This window comes from Salvelinus alpinus, chromosome 13 (assembly GCF_045679555.1).
Source record: "Salvelinus alpinus chromosome 13, SLU_Salpinus.1, whole genome shotgun sequence".
Classification (NCBI taxonomy): domain Eukaryota; kingdom Metazoa; phylum Chordata; class Actinopteri; order Salmoniformes; family Salmonidae; genus Salvelinus; species Salvelinus alpinus.
Genome location: NC_092098.1, coordinates 19,560,038 through 19,575,508, shown reverse-complemented (window position 1 = coordinate 19,575,508; position 15,471 = coordinate 19,560,038). Strand labels below are relative to the sequence as shown.

At 45.9% G+C, this 15,471-nt stretch overlaps 1 protein-coding gene across 2 annotated transcripts in view; it reads left to right on the top strand.

Moving 5' to 3' along the window:
* Window positions 1-15,471, top strand: part of nectin3b (nectin cell adhesion molecule 3b) — a 94,046-nt gene that overhangs the window by 66,089 nt on the left and 12,486 nt on the right. The window contains exons 2-6 of one of the 2 annotated variants that reach the window (XM_071338428.1): window positions 1,371-1,718; window positions 3,535-3,834; window positions 5,487-5,604; window positions 5,746-5,897; window positions 8,823-11,951. In XM_071338428.1, coding sequence (XP_071194529.1) covers window positions 1,371-1,718; window positions 3,535-3,834; window positions 5,487-5,604; window positions 5,746-5,897; window positions 8,823-9,511 — 1,607 coding nt within the window. In that variant the 3' untranslated portion in view covers window positions 9,512-11,951. Of the gene's footprint in view, window positions 1-1,370; window positions 1,719-3,534; window positions 3,835-5,486; window positions 5,605-5,745; window positions 5,898-8,822; window positions 11,952-15,471 lie in introns of those variants that run through there. The other variant, XM_071338429.1, reaches the window with a different exon arrangement.

The window sequence follows — 15,471 nt, the reverse complement described above, 5'->3', positions numbered from 1 at the left end:
GACCTGGCCGGGTGGTTCCAGAATATCACCTATCCCTCAACGTAACCAAGACTAAGGAGATCATTGTGGACTACAGGAAAAGGAGGACCGTGCACTCCCCCATTCTCATCGACGGGGCTGTAGTGGAGCAGGTTGAGCGCTTCAAGTTCCTTGGTGTCCACATCAACAACAAACTAGAATGGTCCAAACACACCAAGACAGTCGTGAAAAGATTTGGCATAGGTTCTACAGCTGCAACATCGAGAGCATCCTGACTGGTTGCATCAATCCTGGTACGGCAACTGCTCGGCGTATGGCCCAGTACATCACTGGGGCTAAGCTGCCTGCCATCCAGGACCTCTACACCAGGCGGTGTCAGAGGAAGGCCCTGAAAATTGTCAAAGACCCCAGCCACCCCAGTCATAGACTGTTCTCTCTACTACCGCATGGCAAGCGGTACCGGAGTGCCAAGTCTAGGACAAAAATGTTTCTCAACAGTTTTTACCCCCAAGCCATAAGACTCCTGAACAGGTAATCAAATGGCTACCCGGACTATCTGCATTGTGTCCCACCCACCACCCGCTCAACCCCTCTTTTACGCTACTGCTACTCTCTGTTCATCATATATGCATAGCCACTTTAACCATATCTACATGTACATACTACCTCAATCAGCCTGATTTAACCGGTGTCTGTATGTAGCCTCGCTACTTTTTATAGCCTCGCTACTACTGTATATAGCCTGTCTTTTTACTGTTGTTTTATTTCTTTACCTACCTATTGTTCACCTAATACCTTTTTTGCACTATTGGTTAGGGTTAGGGTTAGGGTTAGTAAGCATTTCACTGTAAGGTCTACACCTGTTGTATTCAGCGCACGTGACAAACTTTGATTTGAATAACATCTGCTAACCACGTGTATGTCACCAATAACATCTGCTAACCACGTGTATGTCACCAATAACATCTGCTAACCACGTGTATGTGACCAATAACGTCTGCTAACCACGTGTATGTGACCAATAATGTCTGCTAACCATGTGTATGTGACCAATACAATGTGATGTTATTAGAGTAAATGATGTCCAACTGAGAGACAGATGGAGGGTGTAGTGTGTCGAGGGGAAGTCCGTATGCTATTGCCACAGTCCTTTATTGCCGTCATCATTGGGCATATTACATTTACAGCCATACACATTGCACACAGGCTTATGTTTCACTGCCCAAGATAAGTACAACTCTTTTGATTACACTTTGACTAACCACAGGGGATTGTGGTTATTCTTTTCTTTTGATTCTTACAGTAGTTCTTCAGAAAAAATTGGAATAAACTGATTGTTGATGGTGAAACTAATCGTTTTCTCTTTCATTCTCTCCCTCTCTGTGCTCCAGGTGTGGGGGGCAGTCAGGTGTTGGTTCCCCAGAAGGTGAGTGCTGTATTGGGGAAGAATGTGACGTTGGGCTGTAGCGTGGAGGTGGGGGCCAACCTCAGTCTTACCCAGAGTTCCTGGGAGCGCCGGCTCCCCACAGGCTCGGTGACTGTGGCGGTGTACAATCCCGTGTTTGGCATCTCGATCCCCCCAAACTATGTGCGCCGCCTGTCCTTCCGCTCGCCCTCCTCCCATGACGCCACCATCGTACTGGAGGATGTGGGCTTTGAGGACATTGGAGTGTACACCTGCAAGGTGGCCACCTTCCCCCTGGGCAACACACAGGCCTCCACCACTGTCAGCGTGCTCGGTAGGAGTGTGTGTGCTTGTGTTGGGGTGTGTGTGTGTGTGTGTGTGTGGGTTCCAATTAGACCTGGGACGATAAACCAGAAATTATTGACATTTACATTTACATTTAAGTCATTTAGCAGACGCTCTTATCCAGAGCGACTTACAAATTGGTGCATTCACCTTATGATATCCAGTGGAACAACCACTTTACAATAGTGCATCTAACTCTTTTAAGGGGGGGGGGTTAGAAGGATTACTTTATCCTATCCTAGGTATTCCTTAAAGAGGTGGGGTTTCAGGTGTCTCCGGAAGGTGGTGATTGACTCCGCTGACCTGGCGTCGTGAGGGAGTTTGTTCCACCATTGGGGTGCCAGAGCAGCGAACAGTTTTGACTGGGCTGAGCGGGAACTGTACTTCCTCAGAGGTAGGGAGGCGAGCAGGCCAGAGGTGGATCAATTGACACTGACTATACCGATCACTTATCGCAGGCATTTTGCTGATATTGTTCATTATAAGTAACCTATACTAGAGAAATGTGAAGTTTGAAATTAAATAAGTTTGCTAATATGGGTGATTGTTAATGGGACAATTGATGGCTACAACTAGTAGTTTAAAAGATCATTTTAAATAATAATTATCTCATTAATTCAGGCAATTTATCACAATATGAATTTTTGGCCATATGACCCACCTCTAGTGTCTGTGTCTGTGCAACACACCTCTTGTAAGTGTGTGTTTGTATGGCTGATGGTGTGCTTGTAATATTCTGAAACGTAATCCTGTATCTTAGTAAAGAGCCTCTTGTAAAAATGTATGATCTACACATGGCCATTGTGGGGAGAGGATCCTACTCACGTCACTGGGCCAGAGGGAGAGTGGTAAAACAAAGTGTGGAGAGAAAGGATGGAAGGTAGTGAGGACGAGTGGTTGGAATAAGGGTTGGTTGAAGGGGCATTGCAATGAGAACGGTATGACAGTTGGGTACAGTTGCGTGAGAGGAGGGGTGAAGGAATGGGAGCGAGGGAGCGAGGGAGGGGTGTACAGGAACAGGGTGCTATAATTGGAGCTAGAGGAATGTGGTGGGCAATACGTTTTGTTTGTCTGTTGCACAATTGAGACGCCCCTCTTTTAAAGGATCCCGGGGAGTAAGAGTCGGGGTTAGATAGATGTATTATTCCAGGCAAGGCCATGACTTACACACACTGTTTTTGAATGGTTACAGGAAGTCCCTGAGCTGCTACTGCGTAGTAGGACAGGGGAAAGGAGGGCGGCGGTTGAAAGAAAGAGTGATGGAAACGAGCTTGAATAACTGAACCACTTCCAGACCCTACTCAGGAACTCTGCTTCCCTAGAGCAGGTGGCCCACGGGCCATATTCGGCCCGCTGGTGATTTTATTTGGCCCCTGAGCAAAAACAACAAAATCGGAATATATATATTTGTATATTTAGAATTTTCATTTTTGGATGTAAGACTGTAAAATCACCAGAAAATCATCTCAAAGTGATGTTAATTTAGGAAATCAGTTTGTAAATATTCTCTCGCATAAATTAAAACGTGATCATATCCCAATGTAATCAAGGTTTGAAATGATTCTGTTTTTGTCAAATACTACACCGTATCTGTTTGGGATTTTGTGGTCAATTTGTAAAAATGTTAAAATGATTTCTAACTATTTTCCAGCCCCCCGACCAACCGCTCAAGGAAAAATCGGCCCATGGCTGAATGTAATTGGGGACCCCTGCCCTAGAAGATACTGGAACACTGACTGAACACTACAACCCTTTCGATCCATATTTCCTCACCCCTTCTCTCTCTCTTTCTCTCTCTCTCTCAGTGGAGCCCAGGGTGTATGTGTCGGCTGGCTCGGTGGCTCTGATCGACGAGGGCAATGAAACCGTGGTGGCCACCTGCATCGCTGAGCGGGCCCGGCCCCCCGCCGAAGTCTCCTGGGAGACGGACCTGTTTGGCCAATCAGAGGTGTCGCTGCAGGACGAGGCAAACGGCACGACCAGCACCCAGGTGCGCTACCTGTGGCAGCCCACCCGCCACGTCCAGGGTCACGCCCTCACCTGTGTGGTGCGCCATCCTGCCCTGCACACAGACTTCAGGATCCCCTACCAGCTCAACGTGCAGTGTGAGTCTCTCTTTCTCTCTGTGTGTGTGTGTGTGTGTGTGTGTGTGTGTGTGTGTGTGTGTGTGTGTGTGTGTGTGTGTGTGTGTGTGTGTGTGTGTGTGTGTGTGTGTGTGTGTGTGTGTGTGTGTGTGTGTGTGTGTGTGTGTGTGTGTGTGTGCGATTCAACACGAGTACCCACGAGACTGCCTTTTTCTGTTCAGAATCATTCACACATACAGTACTAGTCAAAAGTTTGGACACACCTACTCATTCAAGGGTTTTTCTTAATATTTACTATTTTTAGTGAAGACCTCAACTAGGAAATAACACGTTGTGTTTGTAGAGGCCAGGTCATCTGATGCAGCACTCCATCACTCTCCTTGGTCAAATAGCCCTTACACAGCCTGAAGGTGTGTTTTGGGTCATTGTCCTGGTGAAAAACAAATGATAGTCCCACTAAGTGCAAACCAGATGGGATGGCGTATCGCTGCAGAATGCTGTGGTAGCCATGCTGGTTAAGTGTGCCTTGAATTCTAAATATATCACTGACAGTGTCACCAGCAAAGCAGCCCCACACCATCACACCTCCTCCTCCATGCTTCACGGTGGGAACCACACATGCAGAGATCATCCGTTCACCTACTCTGCGTCTCACAAAGACACAACGGTTGGAACCAAAAATCTCAAATTTGGACTCCACCTAATGTCTGTCCATTGCTCATGTTTCTTGGCCCAAGCAAGTCTCTTCTTATTATCGATGTCCTTTAGTAGTGGTATCTTTGTAGCGATTCGACCATGAAGGCCTGATTCATGCAGTCTCCTCTGAACAGTTGATGTTGAGATGTGTCTGTTACTTGAAATCTGTGAAGCATTTATTTGGGCTGCAATCTGAGGTGAAGTTAACTAATGAACTTATCCTCTTCAGCAGAGGTAACTCTGGGTCTTCCTTTCCTGTGGCAGTCCTCATGAGAGCCAGTTTCATCATAGTGCTTGATGGTTTTTGCGACTGCACTTGAAGAAACATTCAAAGTTCTTGACATTTTCCATATTGATTGACCTTCACGTTTTAAAGTAGTGATGGACTGTCATTTCTCTTTGCTTATTTGAGCTGTTCTTCCCATAACATGGACTTGGTCCTATTTGATAAATATCATCTTCTGTATAACACCCCTACCTCGTCACAACACAACTGATTGGCTCAAACGCATTAAGGAAAGAAATTCCACGAATTAACTTTTAACAAGTCACACCTGTTAATTGAAATGCATTCGAGGTGACTACCTCATGAAGCTGGATGAGAGAATGCCAAGAGTTAGCTAAGCAGTCATCAAGACAAAGGGTGGCTACTTTGAAGAATCTCAAATATTAAATATATTTTGATTTGTTGAACACTTTTTTGGTTAATAGATGATTCCATATGTGTTATTTCATAGTTTCGATGTCTTCATTATTATTCTACAATGTAGAAAATAGTAAAAATAAAGAAAAACCCTTGCATGAGTAGGTGTGTCAACTTTTGACTGGTACTGTAAGTCATGTCTATGATGCTGGAATTTCATCAGACTTGATTTGATTGATTCATGTAATTCCACACAAAAAATGTTTGGGGTGGTTGAGTTTTCCACTTTTTCAGGTTCTGTCTGTTGCCCCTTCTCTGTGTTGTGTCTCTGCAGACGCCCCAGACATCGTGGTGGTAGGTTATGACGGTGACTGGTATGTGGGCCGTGAGAACATCCAACTGACCTGCAAAGCCAACGCAAACCCACCAGCACACCACTTCACATGGATCAGGTGTGTGAGCGTGTGCGCTCGCTGCTCATGTTTTTATGTGCACAAATTTGTTCCCACTGCAGATTGAACATTGAACCAGTGTTTGTGTATAATTGTGTCCGTCTGCCTTTCATTTCATGTACTTGTGTGTGGATATCCAAGACTGGACGGGAAAATGCCAGAGGGGGTGGAGATAGTGAACAACACGTTGCTGTTTCTGAGGCCCCTCCAACGGAATGACTCTGGAGTCTACAGGTGTGAGGTTGCCAATGACATCAACTTACGCAGCAGGGACCTGCGGATACGCGTACAAGGTGAGCGGAGGAAAGAAACGCTGCTGAATGTGCACACAGCTTGTTATTCCACACGTATTCTTCCTGTCTCTCTTAGGGAGAACTTTAAACATATTCTGGCCTTGAAGCTTTCGGTGTCAACATAATAGCATAGAGATGAGTCATGATGTATCTGTATGGATAATGCTGTCTTTGTGGCTCCTGCTACTAAACACTTTTTAAATGTTATGCTTTTGTAACAACAGCATTTACATAAAAATGAAATAAAAAAACATGATCCGTCCAGCATTTCGTCATTCTAGACCCCAGTCTGTCTAAGCTTGAGGGTGTGTCCGTTTTGAAATGAAGCGAAGTGCCATGCTGTGTTAGTGCCAATTTATTTCCGGTCCTCAGATGTACGAGTCTCAACGAGGCCCTGATTAGTCTTGATTAGGTCTCCAGATGTTCAACAGGAGAGGAGATCTCCCTGGTTCTCTGGCCAAACCCATGTCTGTTCATCCCCCAGACCACTAACTCACTCCTCCACTCTCCTCTGCTATGTCTCCTCTGTCGTCTCCCTGGCCTGGCATGTGTCTCTGTCTCTGCTGTGCAATATGAGCCCTTTTGGCCGTAAACCTCTCTTCCCCTCCTTAATGGAGCTTTCATTTCAGTATCACGTTGACTACTGTACATCTCTCTCTCTCTGCTCTTTCCCTCTCCTCTATCTCTACCTCTTTCTGTCTCTCTCTTTCCTCTCTCTCTTTGTCATGGAGTGAAAGGCAGAAATGTGCAGCCTTGACTGAGAGATGATGTCCCAGATTCATAACATTCACCAGCTCTTTTCAACTCCTATTCATTATTTATTAAACCTTTTTTGTCGCTTTTCCCTTTGAGAGGAGCTCTGTGGTTTTGTGTGTAGTGTGTTTTTGCTGTGTGCACGCCTCTGGGAGGGTGGTGGTGGTGTGTGTGTGTGTGTGTGTGTGTGTGTGTGTGTGTGTGTGTGTGTGTGTGTGTGTGTGTGTGTGTGTGTGTGTGTGTGTGTGTGTGTGTGTGTGTGTGTGTGTGTGTGTGTGTGTGTGTGTGTGTGTGTGTGTGTGTGTGTGTGTGTGTGTGTGTGTGTGTGTGTGTGTGTGTGTGTGTGTGTGTGTGTGTGTGTGTGTGTGTGTGTGTGTGTGTGTGTGTGTGTGTGTGTGTGTGTGTGTGTGTGTGTGTGTGTGTGTGTGTGTGTGTGTGTGTGTGTGTGTGTGTGTGTGTGTGTGTGTGTGTGTGTGTGTGTGTGTGTGTGTGTGTGTGTGTGTGTGTGCGCCCACACATTCGTGCAGTGTCTCCGCGTGGTGTCGCATAATTCATATGATTCAAATGGAATTCACAGGGCCATGACGTCAGAGATCGATATCTCTACAGACATCTGACCTGGAACTAAGACTGCAGTGTCATCTTATGTCCCTGTTTGAACAACTTCACAACAACACTTTTAGAGGGAACCGTTCACACATGATGCAGAGGTCACTCAGTCCTAATCCAACCATAACCACAATGGTTCAATACAGACTCAGCAAGTCCAGACAGAAATACTAGCAGATGGAATAAGGAGAGCAGATTGACCAGAGATGTGACAGCATGTCCCATCTGTGATACTAAGCTGTTGATGAAGGGTGCTTGATCATGGTTCATCTGGCCCAAAGAACATTCTAGGGAGTATTTGAAGATCTGGATCAAGTCATTAACGCATATGCCCAAAACAGTTGTTCAAATTGTGAAGGAGTGATTCGCCCTTTTTGCCCATCTCTTTACCCAAGTATCCATCCCTGACCAATCCCTACCATTTTAGTAGTCCTTCCCATATCTCCAAGCCCCTAACATTAGTGCTGACTCTATTCTAGACATCCCCTCCCTCCTCCCTATCATTGCCTCACAACATAATCACTGGCAATGACATGTTTGTCTTTATTTGAAATGCTCAACATACGCTCTTTATAAAGCCCTCCATAAGCCCACATAACAGGCACAGCATTAAAGTGTTAATCGGTTAGTTAATTTGACCTGATTTTAATGGAGGTTGCTACAGTACGTCATGTGAGTGTCCCTCAAACCTAACAGTAGATCTGTGCAATCCGGAACAAATCTTCTCTTGCATAGATTTACAGGCAAGGAAAATAGTAACTGACCGTGTATATGTCATGCTGCCTCTAGTTGTCAGCATTATTAACCACTTATACAGTCCTAGTTCAAATAAGGTGTTACAGACACTAACAAAAACCAGGCAACATTCACTTCAATTGATGATTTGTTTAAAAATGTGTTTTTGATTTGTAGATGATTTAGTTTCCTGATCACTCATCTCTGGTTCCTAGACTAGTAACATCAACATCCCTCTGCCTTACCTTACTTTTCCATTGACCATTATTACACTAATCACAAAACAGTCTCAGTCTCTGGATTGCTACAGCTCTGCCTACAGCACACTTGGCTGCTATAGACTGCATGTCATTTTGGGTACATTAGCTCAGTCCCAAGACATCGACTTAATTTACCACATCTATATGTTTTGAAAGGGAACTTCTATCCTCAAGTGGTATGTCAAGACGTAACAACATAGTTTGTACAGACAACATGCCAATGCAAACCAGAGGCTGTTATGAACATGTCATTTTAGATGTAGAAATGTTGGTAGTGTTTTCATGTCAACCTATCCCCTTTCAGTAATATGCTGATGTAGTTGGCATTGACATTCTCTACTTTTCTGTCTGTATTTCCATCCCTCCCTCCCTGACCCTCCTTTCCCCCTCTACTCCTACCTCCCTCCCTGACCCTCCTTTCCCCCTCTACTCCTACCTCCCTCCCTGACCCTCCTTTCCCCCTCTACTCCTACCTCCCTCCCTGACCCTCCTTTCCCCCTTTACTCCTCCCTCCCTCCCTGACCCTCCTTTCCCCCTTTACTCCTCCCTCCCTGCCTCCCTCCATTAGATCCTCCCACCACCTCCATGCCCTCCACCACCCCTGCGCCTGTCCTAACCGGCTCTGCCTCCTCATCCACCTCTGTGGGAGATAAGCGACGGGTCCTCTTCACCTCCCCCACCCTGGCAGCCCTGCCCCCCGACAACCACCTGGGCACCATCGTGGGCGGGGCTGTGGGCGGAGCCTTGTTCCTCCTGCTGCTGCTGGTAGTGGGCGGGGTATGTTACCTACGACAACGGCAGACCTTCCGCGGGGACTACTACACTAAGCAGTACCTAGGGCCTTCAGACATGCAGAAGGCTCCTCCACAGCACAAGCTCCACCCCACTAAGCCTGCCAATAACGTCTACCTAGACAAGGACCGCGAAGAGTGGGGCGACCGCGAACGCAACCACGTGCGGGACCGTGAACGCCTCCACATGCATCCAACATCAACAACCATCATAAACAACCACAGAGAACCGGAGTACCAGCCCAACGGCCTCACGAGGGCGATGAGGAACGGAGACCACCACGACCACCTGCGTAGCTACCCCAGCCCCCACCAAACAGGCCATGCTAGATACGCTGCCCCGTCACACCCACTGAGCACTGGCTCCCCCTACCTGTCGGATGACTGCTATGACAGCGGGGCTGAGGGGGACTATGTCTCCCATATGGATGGCTCAGTGATCTCACGCAGGGAGTGGTACGTCTGATCCCACCACAACCAGGCACGCTACCCTGCCAACAGACTCTGCCCACCAGAGAGAAGAGAGACCACAGCGCAGAAATCAGAGGAGGATTTCATACATTATTTAAGAAAAGAGAATACTCACATGTTCTGCCTCTCTACATATCTCTACATCTCTCGCTCTCTCTCTCTCTCTCTCTCTCTCTCTCTCTCTCTCTCTCTCTCGCTCTCTCTCTCTCGCTCTCTCTCTCTACATACTGTAGTTTTCTCTTTCAACGTGCTTTTTCATTTCTCATACAGGAGGTATTTTCCTCTGATTTTGATCCTCATCATGGAAGGTGTGTGGATTGCCTAGCCACTCTATGTGGCCATGCCTTCATTCTGAACTAGAGGACAAATCTGTTAACTAGTTCATGTGGGGTTAGGGCTCACAGTTCACTACACATGCACTACTGGGTAGGCCTTGTGGTATTGTTTTGATGGCAAGCCTGCAGCAATTTTCCTTTTTATGTTAATGACTTTGTAAACAAAGGCAGAACTCTTGCTCCTTTTCAGTTCATGATTCTTTAAATGAAATGAAATCATTTTTAGGGAATCTGATTTGACTATTCTTGTTGACATGAGTTTGCCTTCAACCCAAAGTTAGTACAAATGGCAATGTCTGGTATCAGCTTTCTGTGGGGGGGGGGTGGTATTGGAGGAAGGAAAGAGGGAAAAGTGGACAGTATTTACTTGTTATTCCAGATTTCATTTCTTCTTGGTCTGTGGTTTGGTACCCACAGAAAGGGAAAAGAATGTACAGCTTTCTGGCACATACATGTGTTGCAGTTGCTAAGTGGATATCACGGATACTAATCACAAAACATTATTGTCATTATGTGCTGTTCCACACGTATGTGTGAGTGTATTATTAGTACCAGTGCCAACCTGGTCAATATTGTCACATAGCATTAGATGCTGTCATTGCAGCAGGATGTCATAGGTTAGAACTACTTCTGCAATGTCTGTATCAGTGTGGTGGTCCGTCTCAGATAGCAGGACAGTAATGATAACTAACGAGTTACAACTGAGTATTAGTTGACTTGTTGTATGTCACCTCTTCACACAGAGATGTTCAGCCCTTAATAGAATAAAAACATATTCAACTAGAGGTCCCTTTTCACAGATGGGGTGGGGTCTGTATGTTCAGGAACTACATGCTTTGTGTCAGCACCCTCTTCCTCTCCATTTGTATCTGCTTTTCTACATATAATCTGAAATGCCCATAAAAAATAGAGTAGGATGTATAGACTGTCTATGTTAAAGGCTGTTTAGAAAACAGTGAATGGGCATAATACTTCTACTTCTGTTGTTATTTCAGCTGTGCTACTGTGAAATAAGTAGAGAATCGTTGTTCTGTCTAGTGAGATTTCCTCTGTTACTCACTGCTCTGGGTTCAGTTATGTGACCGGTGCCTTATCCCAGAAGAGCAGTAAAGTAATCAAGTAAAATGTACAGACAGAAGTGCAAGGCCCGTTTGATCCTCTGTTGAGTGAGATGTTTGTTGCCTTTTTTTTTTTTTTCATTTTTACTATTTTCTTTACAATGTTTTGATTGAGTCGTTCTGTTTTTGTGGCATATCCTCTTTTCTCTATTCTCTGACGATAGCATTATTTTTGCTCGTACAATGAATGACATTTTGCAAAGTTTGAGTTGCAAAACACCTGGACAAAGCTGAACTAAGCTAAAACAATGATAATGATCGTATTGTACAGTTCCTATATGGCAGTTTTCTGTCAGAGCAGCGGAGTTAAAGGGATCGATTTGGTTTCCTTACCCTGTAAGCAGTCTATGGACATGGTATGACAGAAATCCATGCTTTGGTTTAGATTCAGATCATCTAGAAGTGACTTTGTTGAGCTTCACAATCAATTTGAGATACTTTTGGATGATTTGGACATGATGCGTGAAAAATGCTAATATCGTTCCCATGACTTGAATGGGAGTTGTCCCACAAAATGCTAAAACATTAGCTTGTGGAAACAGTGCCTGGGAAAGCATGGATTTTTGTCATACCTTGTCCATAGACTGCTTACAGGGTAAGGAAACCAATGTGTCATTTGGGTGAACTATCTCTTTAAGTGTGCATGGTATATAAGAAAATTAAGTGGGGATTTTTGGACTTTTGGACCAGATGGTTTTGTTTAGTTCTTGTACAAAGTCTGCGAAAATGGAGAGTGGAGCACCCCACCACCTCACCAGGGTCAACCTCCAAACGTATTTCACATTCTCCTTGCAAGCACCTTCCCATTGTGTTCATGCTTGTTTTGTATATAAGAGAAGAGCTACTGTAAGTAAAAAAATATATAATGCAAGAAAACATTTAAAATAATCACATGTTGTATCATCAATGACAACAAGCATTATTTTGTACATATTTTTTTTGAAATACTTTTGTTTTCAATAAAGCACATTTTTTTCTGTGATTTGCATTTCCTGACTGATCTGAGCTCCTAAACAAGCTTCCTCGGGTAGCTACTGTACTCTCAAAGTGATGATTCTCCTCCCTGTGCTCTTCAAGGTGACGTCATCTTTAGCTCCCTCACTCATCATACAGCCTGTGCTCCGGTGCATCACATGGAGAGTACACACTCGCAGACACAAATCCATAGCATGTTACTGCCACTATCACAAGCCAGCGTTGCAATATGAGATTTCATTTGGTTTTTGCTCTATTTGACTGCTGCCCATCTTTCCCTTCTCCTCCCCTCTCTCTTACTCTGCCTCTCCAAATGCTTTCTGTAGAAGTCAGCAGAGATCAAAAAACCCTCTCGTCTTTAGTCTCTTTCCCCTCTCTGGTTCTCTTGTCATCTCTCGCCTGGCTTTGTGACAGAACAGAAATTGCCCCCTGCTCCCCTCTACAGCTTGTCTCCTTTGTGAATTTCCCCTGTGCCTCTCTCCCAGTATCTCACAGCTGGTGAAATCAAATGGTTAGTGTTTATATCTGCCCCTGAGCTCCCCCGCTCTGGGCCATTGACTCTGTCCCCATGGCAACAGTCTCATCTGGAGCTGGTGACAGGCGGGCTCCGTCAGGGCCCCACCGCATGTACCTGCAGACCGAGAGAGAGGGGGGAGCAAGGTTAAAGGGGCTGTTGAAGGATGGGAAAATGAGAGGTTTGGCCATCAGACATGAAATGGCCCTTTATGACAAGCTGCCAGTTGCATAGTGTGGGCTCTGCAGGGTTAAGAAATCATTTGACCTTGGCATTGTGTTAGTGTATGTCATCACCACAAATCTTCTTTCTGCTCAGATATTATTTCAGTAGATTCTGTCCATGAAAGTTTTTCAAGGTCTCATTCACCTTGGACTGGAACATGCCTGATTCTATTGTACAGAGTGGACTGTTGATTTAACACCAGCTCTCCAGCAGTAATGATTTTCAGTCTGTTATGCTTGAATTATGTTGAAACCACCATTAAAAAAAAAATCTATTAATTGATTTGTCTTATCTATCACCTTCAGCAGATATGAAGAGATTCTAGGGATACTTTAGGAACCAGAGTCGACCCACAATGCAGACAGCAGGGTACAGCAGTACAATCTAAATGAATGTGAAAATGTTTAATTTAGGAATCAGTTTTAAATGAAGATGGAGTTCGACTGCAACAAATAGAGGGTAGTGAGGACCACTAGTACTGTGTCCCACTGTGCAGCTAGCTGGTGTCTAATTGGGACAGATGCCTGAGAGGTTGACAGACCACGACCACCCACACTCTTCCTGTCCCGCCGCCTCGTCCCATCTGATCCGTCCACTACATAAGCATCTGCTTCCTCAGAGCTCGCTGATGTCCCAGTAACCACATGACCCTTGACCTTGCTGTTGAGATTTTAGGGTGGGCAACTGTCTCGGGGGCATTTGCTGGCCCGTCCACCCCAGTTTGACCTCTGTAGGTCAGTGAGGTGTGTTCAGTCACCTCTGGGGTTTAGGTTTGCCCTGACCTGGGTTAGGAACGGTTGTGGTCATACACCTCTGATTCCCGCTGTCCTTTTAGAGGGGTTTGAGTTGGGTTTTGTCTGTCAGCACTTCTGAGAGGAGTGGATAAGTAGACTGAGACCCTGAGACAGGATTAAGCCTCTACCTGGGTCAGGTTGCAGTTTGGGAATGTGTCGACGGGATGTAGTGTCTATCAGATCCTCTAAGGTGTTGGCCATGGCAGCCTTAGAGCTAGAGAATCAGGACCCTTAAGGCTTGTGCACATCACACTGAATGTGGATCTAGCGTTAGTCTGCTGTTTTTTTACCTTTTTGTGTTTTAGGGACCATCCACTGCAGCAGTCTGACGTGATTCTACATGTAAAATCGGTGCGCACTCGGTTCACAAATTACTTTCAGAGGTGTTGAGTACTCTCGCCAGCAAACACTATTGGTGTGTCTGAGCCATTAGAGCTTGATAATCAGGATCCTTGTGATCAACCTTGACAGCCACACACACACCACTCCTCTTATCCACACACACACACACCACTCCTCTTATCCACACACACACACACCACCACTCTTATCCACACACACACACACCACCACTCTTATCCACACACACACCACCACTCTTATCCACACACACACACACACACCACCACTCTTATCCACACACACACACACCACTCCTCTTATCCACACACACACACCACTCCTCTTATCCACACACACACACACCACCACTCTTATCCACACACACACCACCACTCTTATCCACACACACACCACCACTCTTATCCACACACACACACCACTCCTCTTATCCACACACACACACCACTCCTCTTATCCACACACACACCACCACTCTTATCCACACACACACACCACTCCTCTTATCCACACACACACACACCACCACTCTTATCCACACACACACCACCACTCTTATCCACACACACACACACACACCACCACTCTTATCCACACACACACACACCACTCCTCTTATCCACACACACACACCACCACTCTTATCCACACACACACACCACTCCTCTTATCCACACACACACACCACTCCTCTTATCCACACACACACACACCACCACTCTTATCCACACACACACACACCACCACTCTTATCCACACACACACCACCACTCTTATCCACACACACACACACACACCACCACTCTTATCCACACACACACACACCACTCCTCTTATCCACACACACACACCACTCCTCTTATCCACACACACACACACCACTCCTCTTATACACACACACACACACCACCACTCTTATCCACACACACACACACCACCACTCTTATCCACACACACACCACCACTCTTATCCACACACACACACACACACCACCACTCTTATCCACACACACACACACCACTCCTCTTATCCACACACACACACCACTCCTCTTATCCACACACACACACACCACTCCTCTTATCCACACACACACACCACCACTCTTATCCACACACACACCACCACTCTTATCCACACACACACACACACACACACCACCACTCTTATCCACACACACACACACCACTCCTCTTATCCACACACACACACCACTCCTCTTATCCACACACACACACACCACTCCTCTTATCCACACACACACACACCACCACTCTTATCCACACACACACACACCACCACTCTTATCCACACACACACCACCACTCTTATCCACACACACACACACACACCACCACTCTTATCCACACACACACACACCACTCCTCTTATCCACACACACACACCACTCCTCTTATCCACACACACACACACCACTCCTCTTATCCACACACACACACCACCACTCTTATCCACACACACACACACACACACCACCACTCTTATCCACACACACACACACCACTCCTCTTATCCACACACACACACACCACTCCTCTTATCCACACACACACACACACACCACCACTCTTATCCACACACACACACACACCACCACTCTTATCCACACACA